We start from the raw sequence: 15,891 nt of genomic DNA on the forward strand, positions 1-15,891 counted from the left end.
GATTTTGTATTTGTATTTTCTTTGTACCTGTTTCCACTCTTTGAGTGTGTGATCATCTTTTTTTTTGCTCCATGCCCTTTCTAGTCTTCTAACCTGTGTTTTTAGTTCTTTCAGTTCTTCGTTAAACCATGGGATTGAGTTGTTCCTGTGTGAGGTTCTCGTTTGGAGCGGTGCTATTTTGTCTAGCACTGTTCTGCATCTGTGGTCCCATTCTTGTAGAAATTGGGGTGATTCTGTAGTTGTGTTCCATTCCTCGGCATATATTTGTTGCCAGAATGTTAGAGGGTCTATTTTGCCTCTCGTAGTATAGGTTTTCTTTTTCTTGTTTTTGTTGTTTCTCTTTTGTTTTCCAGAGGAGGGAGGTGGTTGCCTTGTAGTGATCATACCATGGTGTGATTGTCCATTTTGTATCCCTGAATATGAGGTTCGCTTCTGATGAAAATTTATGAGTTATGATGTCTAGTGTATGTCCTTTTTTGTGGGTGGGTTGCATGTTAGGCCAGTGGATCTCCCATAGTTGGAGGAATTCCTTGCATTCGTGTACATTGTTTGAGTTGGTGTTTTCAAGATGGAGGTTTATGTCTCCTGCTATGAGGACATTTTGGGAGGACAGACAAGTATTTGATATGAAGTCTGTGAAGTGGATCTGTGCGTCTTGCCAGTTCGTCGGGTGTCTGTAGAATAGGGTTATGTTTAGATGATCATGTAGGTTCGGGTGGGTGACTCTGACTGTGACTATTTCGAGTTGGGGGAGGATTGATGCAGCTGTTGTTGTAACTTTGAATTGGGATTTATAAATTATGGCTATACCTCCACCTCTTTTTCCTTCTCTTGTCCAATGAGTGATTTTGTATCCAGGTGGACACAGCTCTATGATTATCGGGTCTTTGGAATTATGGATCCAAGTTTCATTGATGCGAAGGAAGTCAAGGTTATCTTCCGTTATCCAGTCAGCTATCGATGTAGTTTTTTTTTATTATTGATCTGGCGTTAGTGTATCCTATTGTATTAATTGGTGTTGTTTTCTTGGGTTCGGGTCTGTGGTGATTTTTATCAGTTGTCTGTTTTCTTGATGTGCTGGTTTTGTGTCTTCTTTTGATGCCCTCTGTAGGTGTCCATGGGCGTTAAGTTTGTCGTAGTTTTTGTTGTTTTTTTTTTAATCATGTAACCACCTTATTAACATATTAACTGCCTATACTGTCATATATTTGGTACAATCACTTTTATACAGTTATTTTTAATTACTGTATAAAAGTGATTGTACCAAATATATGACGGGAGACTCTGTGCAGCTAACACTGATGTGTAACAGCTGGATCTCCCATGAGAAACTATAGCTTGTAACTTGCACTTGGCAAATAAAGTATATAACCTTTCTCATATGCAGCCTTGGTCTTCCCTCATTCCATCTATTGGATAGTGGATATTTAATGATTTGGGGTGGGGGCCAAAAAGACCTAAAAACACTTTCTACAGAGCATACCCAAGGCAATACAGGAGCAGAAAGTCCCAACCTTCAGTGGAAGATCCAAATCAGGAATGACTAAGCTGTACAAGTGCAGAAAATGACAGGAGACAGAAAACCACCAGAAATATCTGCCAGCCGTTGTACTAATTGCAATACATGATAGTGATTCAGTAATATGGTGTACAGTACATGGCACATGCTCATCTCTATTTATGTATTTATTTATTTATGTGGATTTATTACTGACTTTTGGGGGGGGGGGGGGGGGGGGAAGCTAACCCAAAGGCAGTATACAGCAAGAACAATTTGGACAAAAGGCAATAGCAGATTTCAACAGAAAAAAATATTCACATAACAGTACACATTATGTTACAGTAGTCTACTTAAAATGTCAGCACAATACACATTAAAACATTGTAATAGGCAGCATAGGGTGTAGGTAATAATCTATCTTATCATTAATAGGTGTTAGATAGAAATAAGGGTGCATAAGGAAAAATTGCTCGTGGAGTCGGAAAAAGTGCATGAAAATGATCTCAGCTAGAGTAAGAGTGGATAAGGAAGCCCTGCTATAGTATATGCAGATGGTTTTAGTCCTCGTGTGGGTGACAAGATAGATAGTTGCTTCTTTCATTAAAGGCTTTGGAGAGGAGCCAAACTTTCTCTTGCTTCCTGAAGTAGAGATAGTCTTGTGTTAAGCAAAGCCTTTCTGGAAGTGTGCTCAAGTTGGAGGGAGGGGCTACTCCCGAGAAGGCTTGTTGCAGTGTCACATCCAATGATTTCCTTTGGAGAGGGTGTGGTTAGGGATATTCTTTGGGAGGACCTCAGCAACCTTGGAGGTGTATAGAGGGAGATCCTGTTCTTCATGAACTGTGGCCCCTTTCCTTTAAGAGCCTTGAAGATCAGACATACAGTTTTACATTTAGTCCTCTATTGCACTTGCAGGAATGATGTAATGTGATCACATCACTTACAACCTGCTATCAGTCATAGTGAAGCACTGTAAATCAATTGGAGCTGATGCAAACCCTTTGTAATCACACCAGTGTATGAATAAAAAGCAACATTTTCCACCATGTCTCTTCATTAACATGAAAGATCTCTCACCACCGCCTTGCCAGACGCTCTAGCATATTCTGCAGTCTCCTTAACTGGGCACCTGGAGCCTCCATCACTTCCACAGGCTGCAGTAGTGTGTAATCCCAGATACAGTATTCCCCCAAATTGTTGGGAACCACCTGGTCCCTAGGAAGATTGACTTGGACTTTTAGAATGACCTGGCGGTTAGGATTCTGTCTTGGGAGGTGAGATCGGACACTGGCAATGTCCTGGGTTAGACAGACGGCATGCCCGGAATTGCTATCTTGAGAATGGCCAAACCCACGGCGAATAATCTGCACAGCATCAGGCACAGTAGTTCCATAATACATCACAGGATAAGTTCCATTTTCATGAACACCTACTCCTACCCCACTAGGTCTATCAGAAGAAGGTTTGCCTACATTAACATCTACTCCTACTCCACCTGGTCTGCCTACATTAACACCTACTCCTACTCCTCCAGGTTTATCAGAAGAAGGTCTGCCTACATTAACATCTACTCCTACTCCACCTGGTCTGCCTACATTAACACCTACTCCTACTCCACCAGGACTATCAGAAGAAGGTCTTCCTACATTAACATCTACTCCTACTCCTCCAGGTTTATCAGAAGAAGGTCTTCCTACATTAACATCTACTCCTACTCCACCTGGTCTGCCTACATTAACACCTACTCCTACTCCACCAGGTCTATCAGGAGAAGGCCTATTAATACCAAAATTAAAACCAAACCCACTGGGATTGCAAAGATCAAGACCAAAATTGAAGGAGCGATGGGCAGCATCAGTAGCATCAACGGGAAGTTCTGTAAGAGACAAAAAAAACATAAACTTCTTTTGGCTTGAAATACATGATAGGGAAGTTTTTCCTTGAGTGTAGAAAGTAAACCCTTTATTCAGAGCTGGAAGGGATAGGGGTGGGAGTTAGGGTGGTGATGGCTGCTGAACAATGTAGAGTGAAGAAGTGTCCTGGGAACAATGAGATGGCAACATTTGAAACGGTGTATTTAGTTTTGGTCATTGTAAACAATGTAAATTGCTTTGCTTAGGCACAATTCTCTGCAGGTAACATTTTGTTAGGCAATAATTTTGCTGCAGTACAGCAAGACTTGTTAGTTCCCCTAAGTGATTTTGGAAGCTTTTATTAATCTTGTATGTATTTTTCAAATTCTCTCTGTAATATTTAACAGCAGCAGTGCTGCTGTATTTTCTTAGGTTCAAGGTTATTTTATTTGATAAACTGCTTTGACCAGTAATTTTAGATAGGAGGTGTTGTGTTTACTTTCTCTTGCACCCTCCACCACAGACTCCCTGAAGTTCATCAGGCAATCTTGGGCTGTCTGAAAGTGCACTGAAGTATTCTCATTGGACTAAATTCTATAAATAGTACTACCAGTTACGTGTGTTAAATTGGGTACGAGCCCAATTTACGCATGTAAATTAGTTGGATAACAAGCCAACCAGCGCTAAAAATTGGGTAATAACAACCAATTATCAGTACTAATTGGCAATCATTAGAATTTAGGTGCATATCCAATTCTATAACAGAGTGTGTCTACATTCTAATGCGAGTTACTATTTGGGGGCATGGAAAGGGGCATTTCTGGGAGCATTCCCAATATTTATGTAGGTTGATATAGAATCAGAACAAATTGCCCCTAAGTTAGGCACTGGCATTTAAGCCTGCTAATAGCAAACCTAATTGCAGCAATCTACAGTTAGGTGTAGTTTAGTCCTATGTGTGATTCTATAAAGGATGCATACTCCTTATAGAATCGTGCTAAGTGCATTATATTTTCGGTACAGAGGTATTGGTATTATTTATAGAATTTACCCCATTGTCTCTAAAGCACTGCACATACCTTGTAGTGCTGTTGTATGAGTAATAGTAGCAATGTGATCGAGTGCCTGGAGTAAGCCCAGGTTTCTTTAACTGCACTCTGTCACTGGGTCATAATAAGAGAGATAGCCTCCCTAGCCAGGAGAGTGGGGCTCATGCAGACAGAGGGTTACCATCCCTAGAGTGGGAACAGAACAGGGAGGCCCAGAGCAGGGAGGAAGAGTTCTCCAGGGCTGTAGTGTCCAAAGGTGGGCATGGGAAAGAAGGGAACAGCTCCTCTTCATATGTCTCCATTATATGTGTGTATAGAATAGGAGACTGCCAAGGTAGGAACAATTTTTTCATGAGAATCCATGCTAAATTAGGCCTGGGACTATGTAAGGCTGTCTTTGAGCAGCTGTATATCAGGGTTGAGTCTAGCCAAATGCCAACCCATAGAGAACTTTTCACTGATTCACAAGAGACTTTACGGTCCTTTTACTAGGGCATGCTAACAGATTTAGCACACGCTAATGATAAGACACCAATAGGAATATAATGGGCTTCTTATCATTTACCACACGTTAATCATTAGTGTATGCTAAATCTATTAGTGCACCTTAGTAAAAGGACCCCTGAAACTGCAAGATGACCAGTCTGCACAGTAACAGATTCTGGTGTTCTTGGTGGAAGCAATAAAGAGTTTTTGTTTACCTTATCGATTTGTCTGGCTGTTTCTGGGAAGATTCAGTGCCACACCCACACCCACATTACCACAAGCCATAGTAAACTGAGTTGTCTGCAAGCGACACAGTATTCCTCTGATCTTGTTAGATCACAAAGGCCTGATATTCAAAGGATTTATACCCTAAAGTTTGAGAGTTATGCTCCTAAATTGGCATCTTTGAAAATTTTCTAGGGCTGAGTGCCTAATTTTATACTCAGAAGGCTTGACATTCAAAAAAAGAATGAGCATTTATGTTCCTAAGAGATCCATTTACAAAGGCATACTAGCGTTTTTAATGCACGTTAATGATTAGCGGTAAAAGGGGGCCTCGGCACGCATGTAAAACGTGTGCTGATGCCAGCGCCGGCCCCATTTTGCCGTTGCTTGGTAAAAGGGACCCTCTGTTTTCAATCCATCAACCAATTCCTAATCCACAACAGAACATTGCCTCCTACTCCATGACTCTTAAATTTTCTCAGGAGTTTCTCATGAGGGCCTTTGTTAAACACTTTCTGAAAATGTATGCACTCAGCCCCAGTAAATATTCAAAGAGGCCACTCTCAATGCTGGAACAAAAATCCTTTGAATATCAGGTCCCTACATGTCACTAATCTTCTTCATTTAGGAGCATAAAAAGAGGATGGCAACAGAGGCAAATTTAGGACAGGGAAAAAATTTAGGAGCTTAGCACTAGGCTCATAAATTAGGCTCATAAATCTAAGAAATGAAAGTCAGACCTAAATTTATAACTTTTAAGCTTCTAAATTAAGATGAATTTTTGACTGAAAGGCTCCTAAATTTGACTAAAAACAGGACACAAATTTCAAAAACTAAAGGGCTCTTTTACTAAAGGACATTAAGCCGTTAATGCATGATTAGCATCCCAGATGCAGTATTCAGCTACCACTGAAACTTGTTAAAGCATTTTGCCTGTTTGGATGCGATAACCCGCACCTTACTGAGCTAACTGGCTAACAAGGTGTTAACGCAGGAACACAGCACCTGCTAAATATAAGTCCGTAAGTGCTCCCACATTAAATCTATGCAGGTACAGCACACTGATAACATTAGCTCACGACCTACAATAAAATATATTTTAAAAATCTCCCAAAATTGCTGCATTATATCTGGGTTTAGCCCACTGTAAAGTCCCGCATTAGAATACACTAAGCCCAGATTCTAGCGTGCTTTAGTAAAAAGATCCCTAACATTTTTTTCCTGCCTTTTTGAAGAAATTCACCCAAGGCAGTATACAACAAGAATAAGCCAAACATAGGCAACAGACAATTACAGCAGTAAAAATATTCAATAGCAGTATTGAATAGACTAGAGGGTGCTGTCACACAGCTGACAACATGGTTTGAGAAGGGAGACTATTGACATCTGCAATGATTAGCAGAGGCATCTTAAGGAATTGATTTACTCAGGGGCGAACTGACCATTCGGGCAATCGGGCGGTGCCTGAGGGCCCAGAGGCTCTGCTCGGATGCCCACTGCACACTATAGCCCTCCCCAGTTCTACCTTTAAAGGCGCGCCACTGGTGATCTAGTTGCCTCTGTGGGGAGGGGGGACGACACACATGTTCTTTCCTGCCCATTGTTCTGCCACTATTCCCTCTGCCTGGCACTGCCGTATTTTAAAAATGGCGGCCGAGACTGTCGAGACCCACGAGACTACCGCGGGAAGTCTCAGCCACCATTTTGAAAACACGGCAGTGCTGACAGGCGGGGAAATAGCTCAGCGGGCAGGAAAGAATATGCTCCCCTCTCCCTCCCCCCTGTAGAGAACACTAGACCACCAGGGCCCTTCAGGTAGGACTAGAGCAGCAGGGTTGTCAGCTGCAGTTGTAGGGGGAGCAGAAGCGCGGCGGTAGGAGGAGTGTCAGGCAGTGGCCAGGTGGGGGGCCCAGACCACCCTTAGTGCCCGGGGGCCCAGACCACTCTCAGTCCGCCTCTGGATTTACTAAAGTTTTGCTGCCCACAGACAAAAAATAGGGGGGGGGGGGGGGGATAAAACCTTAGTAAGTCAATTTCTAAACAGCTACTGCTAATCTGGGAGGGGATTTCAACCCCCTCCTAAAAAAAAAAACTTCACTGGAAACAATGTTGGAAGGGTGGGGAAGGAGACTCAATAAAGGTCTTAGATGCTGGCTCCTACATTTTGGGGCATTGAAATGTTTTGAATTATATATGCAAAAGATGTGCACTAGACCCTGTCTCATCAGCTCGTAACCTTGGGGTCATCTTCGACTCCTCCCTCTCCTTCTGTGCACATATTCAGCAGACTGCTAAAACCTGTCGTTTCTTTCTCTATAATATCAGCAAAATTCGCCCTTTCCTTTCTGAGCACACTACCAGAACCTTCATCCACACTCTTATCACCTCTCGCTTAGACTATTGCAACTTGCTTCTCACAGGCCTCCCACTTAGCCATCTCTCTCCTCTTCAATCTGTTCAAAATTCTGCTGCACGACTAATATTCCACCAGTGTCATTATGCTCATATTAGCCCTCTCCTCAAGTCACTTCACTGGCTTCCTATCCGTTTCCCCATACAGTTCAAACTCCTCTTATTGACCTATAAGTGCATTCACTCTGCAGCTCCTCAGTACCTCTCCACTCTCATCTCTCCCTACATTCCTCCCCGGGAACTCCGTTCACTGGGGAAATCTCTCTTATTTGCACCCTTCTCCTCCACTGCTAACTCCAGACTCCGTTCCTTTTATCTTGCTGCACCATATGCTTGGAATAGACTTCCTGAGCCGGTATGTCAAGCTCCATCTCTGGCCGTCTTCAAATCTAAGCTAAAAGCCCACCTTTTTGATGCTGCTTTTAACTCCTATCCCTTATTCACTTATTCAGAACCCTTATTTTATCATCCTCACTTTAATATTCCCTTATCTCTTGTTTGTCCTGTTTGTCTGTCCTAATTAGATTGTAAGCTCTGTCGAGCAGGGACTGTCTCTTCATGTTCAAGTGTACAGTGCTGCGTACGTCTAGTAGCACTTTAGAAATGATAAGTAGTAGTAGGCGGGGCTAATGGTTGGGAGGCTGAGCCAGTGGTTGGGAGGCGGGGCTAGTGCTGGGCAGACTTCTACGGTCTGTGCCCTGAAAATGGCAGATAAAAATCAAGGTCATGTATACACATAAAGTAGCACATATTAGTTTATCTTGTTGGGCAGACTGGATGGACCGTACAGGTCTTTCTCTGCCGTCATCTACTATGTTACTATGTTACATCTTTACTGTAGACAACATTCCTAACTCCTCCGCTTCTCCTTAACTGGATAGTGCCACTGAATATCTGGTCAGACTGCCTTGACACTATCAGGGCTTTGCCAGGGTGGCCCAGGGGCTGAACACAGGTGACCTAACATGCCCAGATACCAATCTAAGTACTAATGCTTTATAACTTATGGTAGCCACCGATCAACTCAGGTATGGCGTAGCACTGAAGTCAACCCAGTGGTGGTCAGCATTTGGAAAACACTGGCCACCACTGGCTGAATATTGACTGGAAAATGAATAAGTGAGAAAAAATCAAATTCATATTTATTTAGCTGGCCTATTTTGTCTTGATAATTATCCAGGTAGCAGCGCTGATTATCGGCAGTAGCTGAAGCAGCCACCAATCAACCAGATAGTCGGAATCTATACCTGGGTGTGGCCTGACACTGAAAATTGGATTGCAAATCAGCCCATGGTGGGCTGAATATTGACTGTAATATTTCTATTTCAAAATAGGAACTATACATATACATCTAACCACACCCAGAACATGTCCTCTTCAAATTTGCATGCACTGTGGGTATACACATGTAAGTAGCAGCTTTGTTTTAACCCCTTAATTCTATAAAAAGCGCTATAAATGCATGCGCAAATTTGGGCATGCACCCAATTTACAAGTGCATTGTAATTGAATAACGAGCTAATTAGTGCCAATAATTGGCTTTTTAACAAGCAATTATTGGCACTAATTACTGATTTAATTGCAATATATGTGCGTAAATTTAGGTGTGGGATCCATGCCTAAATTTTACGTTAAAGTTCAAAAAGGGCGTGCAGAAGTGGGACGGTCATGAACAGAACAGGGGCATTCCTAAAATTTACATGCGAAGTTATAGAATGATGGGGATGCACGCCTAATTTAGGCGCACCAATTTGCACTACGTTTCAGCTGATACAAATGGCTGCACTTAAGGTTAGGCACCATTCCCAGGCATAAGCACTATTCTATAAGCCGTGCTTAACTTTAAAGCGTGGTTTATAGAATGGCGCTTTTTTAGGTGCCATATGTAGAATCTAGCCCTAAATGTTCTACTTAGTAACACTTCCTGGAGGAAAAGTCCATAGTCTGCTATTGAGACAGATATGGGAAGCAACTGCTTGCCCTGGGGTTTGTAGTATGGAGTGTTGCCACGATTTGGGTTTCTGCCAGATACTTGTGACCTGGCTTGGCCACTGTTTGGAAGACAGGATACTGGGCTGGATGGACCATTGGTCTGACCTAGTTTGGCTACTCTTATGTTCCCCTAACCTTAGTACTTTCTGAAAGAGTAAACAACCAATTTCCTTTTCCCTTTTTCACTCCACTCAGATTTTACAGACCTCTATCATATCCTTCCTTAGCTATCTCTCTCCAGAAAGAAGAGCCCTAACCTCTTTAGCCTTTCCTCATATGAGAGTCATTCCATCCCCTTTAACATTTTGGTTATACGTTTTCCAGTTCCACTATATCTTTTTTGAGAGCTGGTGACCAGAATGTCAACAATGCTTATAGGTACACAGTTATAAAATTATCCTATCAGGACTTTTGAATATTGGTCTGATTATTTAATAAAGAAAATAAATATAAGAGCATTAAGGATTTCAAACAATCCATCATGACTTCTATCTCCTAGTATCATGCATTATCCTTTCCTTAATGTTTTTAGTCTCAATGCATTAATACAGTGATCTCTAATGTTTCTCAAACCTCACACTAACACTATTTGCTTTTGTCTCACCTAGAATGTAAACCACACTGAACCCTGGAAAGGGGATACTAGCAATATACAAGAATTGATTTGAACTGAATTTGAATTGAATTAAATTGAATTGTGCAGCATAACAAATAATTTCCTGGGGGCTCATGCTGCATTTGATTTCACATTCTTACCTCGCACAATGCCTTTGACTAATTCATTTGGTCAGAAAAGAGCAGTAATAAATTGGAGTTTTTACCTCTGTCAGCCATTATCCCGGGATGCAGACTCTTCAAGAGAGAAGGCAGTGAATCCTGCAATTAGTGAGGAAAAAGTGCTGAAAAGTGGCACAGGTAATAGTAGTTCATTATAACTTAAGAAATATTTTCCGGCTCACCTGCAAAAAACGTCCTGGAGAATTCTAATCTGTGCTCGTGTTATCCATTGCATTTATAGTCTTTTACACCCCCATCCTCCCCCATAATTATTATTGCAAAATCACTTTCCAGGGTAATTCTGTGGAAATGTTTAGTCATTCTTGGCATGACCAGTGAGCATTAGAGCGGTGTTTACCAACCTTATCAAGCCAAGGCATGCCTCTATTAAAACAAGCTCTGTGAAGGCAAATCTATAACAGGACACCCACTAGGTGCCTTTATAGAATACTAGTGTATCCCATTAGATATAAGCCTATATGCATAGGTGGAAGCACATGTGCCAGCCATAGAACTGATGTAAATGCTCACACCTAAGTACCAGAGATATGCCCATAAGTTATACATAGAAGTGTAAACCTCACCCATGCTCAGTATCTGCCCATGAATGACGCCTGTCAAATATGCACAATGTAAATTTCACATGTATTTACAAAATAACATTTAGGTGGAAAATTAGCACATACTGTATGCATGTATGTGTGCACATAGGCAGGGCCGTGCCTAGGGTCTCTGGTGCCCCCCTGCAGACTATCAGTTGGCGCCCCCACCCCCTCCGTCTAGCAGAGCAGGAACAGAAGGGAGCAGGCAAGTAAGCTGGACCTCAGGAAAAAAATAGCACTGTATGTATCCCTCATTGATAAGTCTCTGACTCTAAAGTTTAGCAATTTCATTAAAGCAAAATGTATTTTCATAACACTTCAAAGATTTCCAACTCAAAATAGGAATGCTAATTCAAAATGTGAGCAAAGTCCTCTTAGTTTCCAAAGATTCTTTTTCTAATCTCCTTTGCACCAAAGGATATAATTCAGATCAAACATTTGTCTCTGATCAACTATCTCAGATCAAATATTTATTTCAGATTAAATATTAAGGTTTCCTTGCTTACAGTCACTTAAATCTACCTAGCCTTTATATAGCTTATAGGATTTAAACACTCTTAAACTGAAATTCACCCTTTTCTATTCTTCATAAACTTCAAGTAATCCTGAAATATTCAGATCCTTTTTCACTAGAGAAATCTCAAACTTCAATCTCCACCAACCTCTTTTCATTCATATTTTCTCATTTACCACATAATCTGGCAGTCTTTTATAATTTCAGTCAACACACACAGGAACTCACAGCTGCATGTCTCTCTTGGCCAAACCGACAGTCAGTTGCTGTCTCACTCTGTTCCAGGGTTGCCAGGTAGAAATTTTTTTTCCAGCCCAATCCGGGCCAGAAACCAGCCCAAAACCCGCCCAAACACAAACCCCGCCCCTGACACCCCCACCCCCGCGTCACCGGCCCCGCCCCCGCCGTCACCGGCCCCGCCTCCCACGTCATCGGGCCCGCCTCCCCGTCATCAGCCCCGCCTCCCACGTCATCGGGCCCGCCTCCCCGTCATCAGCCCCGCCTCCCCGTCATCGGCCCCGCCTCCCACGTCATCGGCCCCGCCCAAAACGTCACTAACCCCGCCCAAAAACGTCACTAACCCCGCCCCCCGCGGCCGAAAAAAATCAAAAAGCCGCCCAAAAAGCCGCCCGGAAGCCTAAAAAACCGCCCAAAAAACCGCAACCCGCCGCGGGCAAAAATTTCCCGCGGCGGGTCGCGGAAAACCGCCCAATTGGGCGGTAAAACCGCCCACCTGGCAACACTGCTCTGTTCCCTTCCCGGCAGATTTCTAACAAAAGCTGATCATCCAATCAGAGAGCTCTATTTGAATGCAGATTAACATACAGACACTGTAATGGGAATTTTTAGTGAAAAACACTAGATAAACCCTTCGTTTTTGGACCAAACTTCACACTTTTGATCAGAGCCATGCCCTAACATTAAGGCTGTAAACACTTCCATCATTTTTTATTCATAAATATGCAAATGAGAACCTCCCAAAAACGGACTAATTTGCATATGATTTAAACAAATCTGAGCATATGACAACCAAGTACAGACTCCCAGCACCTGAATTCTGCAATTAGATTTAATACAAATACTTTTAAAACTTATTTTTAGCACTTTTAAAATTTCAGGTTGTCTTTAATTTGAATGCGGTTCAAGCTCTGAAGCTCACCCTGAGTGAGGAATTAGCCCCAAACCACAGCATATATAGCAATTTGGTTGCATTCTTTAAAATAACTTGAAGAGCCTGCCTGCCTCAGTGAATACTGCTGTTGCTTTCACTTCTGGTTTGCCATGAAAAGGAGGAGGGCAGGGGCGATCGCAACTTCAGCTTAAAGATTTTGCAAGTGAGTGGAAGGCAGGGACCGCAGGGCAGCAGCGCGCCTCCCTGCATTGCTTACCTGGCTTACCGCATTGGCACGGCCCTGCACATAGGCACTTGTGTGCTGGTATTCTAAACATTTATGTGCATATCTTTATAGAATTACCCCTTTAAGTGTAACTTTGTAACCCTTTCCTTCCCCACCCCGTGATAGCCAGAAGATTGAAGGGTGGCAAACCCAATGTCAACTTTTAAAAAGGGTTCTAAGGGTGATCTAGGAAACTGCAGATTGATGAGCCTTACATAAGTGCCAGGTACAGTGGTAGAAACTATTATAAAGAAATAAAATACTGAAAACTTAAATAGACCTGGTTTAATGGTATGGCGTCAACACAGATTTAGCATAAATTTAGCTGAACTTTTGGTAGCTGACCACCTCACTTCTTTTAAAGAAGAGCAAGCCATCCTTCACCCTCATCAGTTAAGTTTCTGTCCATGTCATGATACACAGAAAGTGTTAGTGGACATGGTTACGAACATTCAGGGGGGCAGGGGGGCCTGCATGATGGAAAGATGGTCCTTTTATTATCTATGGGTTTATTGGCAGCATTTGACCTGATGAACCATCATCTTCTCCTTAACCAGCTACGCAGTACAGGGGTCTCAGGCACTATGCTAGCATGGTTCCAGTCTTATTTGTGTGATAGAACTTATCAGGTATTGTGGGGCTGTACTCACAGCCTTTTTTGCTACCGAGTGGTGTGCCGCATGGATCCCTGCTGGCTCCCACTCTAACATCTTTTTGACTCCGTTGGCAGCTTTGATCCAATCACTGGGGTTAGTCCCTTATATTTATGCAGATGATATCCAGGTATTGGCCACGTTTGAGTTATGGGACGTTTGTTTCGCATGCCTACTGGATTCTCATTTTTCGCAAATTATTTGTTGGAATGTAATTGTATTTTACATGCATTGCCTGTCACCTATTATTTCTCTGTGATTACTCTGTGACCTCTGATGTGAATTACTTAGAGAGGTCACACAGCTATGCAACTTCCTGTAGGGGTTAGACACAGCAGACACAGCACATGTAGCACATGGAGCACATGGAGCTCATGATCTCTCCTAACCTGAGAGGATCTATGGTGGTGTGAGCATCCATTACCATCTAAGCACATGGAAGGAGCTGATAATACAAATGTATAGTAATATGTAAATATAAGCCTGTCTGATTATAATCTAACTACAAACTGTGAGTAAACAGATGTTTTGTTACTTCAACTTTAAAGTGACTCAGCAGTGAATTATTCAGGGGTGAATGAGAGAGAGATGAAGAAAGAAATTAACATTTCTAAAGCTGAAGCTGTGTGTACTAAAATCTGCTAATTATTTACTACAAATAATCCAACAAAAGGGTTATGGGCCCAGGCCCAAGAATTGAAAAAGAAGAGAAATATTACCAGGCAGAAAAAAAGGCCACATTTTTCTCTTAAGTTTTAAAGGAAAGATTCAGTCTGTCTCTCTCTCCCCCCACACAGCAGACAGAAGGCTAAGAAAATGGCTGAGGGAAGAAATTCACCATTGTTCTATTCTCTCAAGGTGCCTAAATTAACTGAGTTTAATTATCAGCAGTGGGAATTAAGATTCATATGTCTCCTTCGAGCAAAAAGATTAAATATATGCTTAGACCAAGACAGAACAGCTGAAAATATGGCTGAATGGGACAATGCAAACTATTATGTGAAGTGCATGCTTTTGGAAGCTCTCTCAGAGAAACAAGCCATATTAGTGGAGGGAAAAGATACACCAAAGGACATTTTATATAAACTGAGAACTATGTATGCAACTACATATGCAAAGCAGCAACCAATTTGGCTGGCAGAGTTGAATGAAACCAAATTAAGGGATAAAAGTAAATGTAATGATCACATTATGCATCTTATGTCTTCATTTCAAAAGTTAGAACTTTCTGGAATTCCCATGTGTGATGCATTGAAAAGAGCATTTCTTTTTACCTCACTATCAAAGAAGTTTGATGTTTTTAGGTCTGTAAATGAGGCCATTGAAGGGCAATCTTTTGAACAGGCAACATCAAAACTAAGGCAGGAATGCATAATAAATGATTCTGAGGAGATGTGTTCTCAAAGCAAGTCAGAGAGAAATGAAACAAATTTCTTGGCAAAGAACAGAGGAAGGCGGAGCTATGGGAAAACTCCACCCAAGGGCAAGCTGATTTGCTACTCATGTGGAAAGGAGGGACATGTATCTAAATGGTGTAAGGAAACACAAAACACTCCCTCTAGCTCACCTAAGCCAATGGAACTAAAGAATTTTCAAACCAGGAAATGTATGAAGGACAAAGATAAACACAAGGGTTTTCTAATGGCAGAAAAATCTTTGACTATGGTAAATAATAATTCAAATGAAAGTACTTGGATTTTGGATTCAGGGAGCACATGCCATTTAACCAATTGTAAAGATTTCTTTCAGGAAATGTGTCCAGAGGAAGGTATTCTTAAAACTGCAAACGCAGGGACTGCTAAGATCCAAGCAAAAGGTATTGGATTCTTAAAATGCAAAGTGTCTAATGAAGTTAAAGAAATTCCTGTAAGTGATGTCTTGTATATTCCCCAAGCAGTTTGCAATATGCTTAGTGTATCTACATTAGATAAGAAGGGATTTGTGATTCATTTTGAAAACAGTAAGTGCACAATCTCTAAAAATGATGAAGTGTATGCTGAAGCTTTTATGCATAATGATGTTTATAAGCTGAACATTTCAGGTGAAGCCTCACATCTGGCGCAAGTAAGGAAGAATGATGGTAAATGTAGTCTGGAAATCTGGCACCGCCGCCTGGGACATCGTGATTCTAAGGTGATCCAGGATCTTCACAGTAAGCAACTAGCCACTGGCATTCAGATAAGTGCAGATGCTGGTAAAATGGAGAAATGCATAGACTGTGTTACTCAAAAAGGTGTGAGACCCTCATTTCCTGCATACACAGGAAATAGGAGTAATAAAGTACTGGACTTAATACACAGTGACTTATGTGGACCGTTTAATATCCCATCATTGGGAAATAACAGATTTGTGCTAATATTCTTGGATGATTTCTCTAGATACTGTGTGGCCTATTTGCTGAAAGAGAAAAGTCAAGTCACAGACATGCTGAAG

At 41.8% G+C, this 15,891-nt stretch overlaps 1 protein-coding gene and 1 long non-coding RNA gene across 3 annotated transcripts; one reads left to right on the forward strand and one right to left on the reverse strand.

The window, feature by feature from the left end:
- Positions 1 to 1,727: 1,727 nt before the first annotated feature.
- LOC115481060 lies at positions 1,728 to 10,527 on the reverse strand. Of its 2 annotated transcripts, XM_030220059.1 has the most exons (4): positions 10,475 to 10,527; positions 10,337 to 10,391; positions 3,153 to 3,374; positions 1,728 to 3,101 (listed from the first exon to the last, which is right to left on the reverse strand). In XM_030220059.1, the coding sequence occupies exons 2-4, from the start codon at positions 10,347 to 10,349 to the stop codon at positions 2,572 to 2,574; spliced, it is 765 nt and encodes a 254-aa protein (XP_030075919.1). In that variant the 5' UTR covers positions 10,350 to 10,391; positions 10,475 to 10,527; the 3' UTR covers positions 1,728 to 2,571. The 2 variants fall into 2 exon arrangements, with proteins under 2 accessions (XP_030075919.1, XP_030075917.1); XM_030220057.1 differs by having other exon boundaries at positions 1,728 to 3,374.
- LOC115481061 lies at positions 3,397 to 6,288 on the forward strand. The gene is made up of 3 exons (XR_003943882.1): positions 3,397 to 3,924; positions 4,648 to 4,656; positions 6,106 to 6,288. It is a non-coding gene; the product is annotated as an uncharacterized LOC115481061 (long non-coding RNA).
- Positions 10,528 to 15,891: the final 5,364 nt, after the last annotated feature.

The sequence above is a fragment of the Microcaecilia unicolor genome, chromosome 11 (assembly GCF_901765095.1).
Source record: "Microcaecilia unicolor chromosome 11, aMicUni1.1, whole genome shotgun sequence".
Taxonomy (NCBI): Eukaryota; Metazoa; Chordata; class Amphibia; order Gymnophiona; family Siphonopidae; genus Microcaecilia; species Microcaecilia unicolor.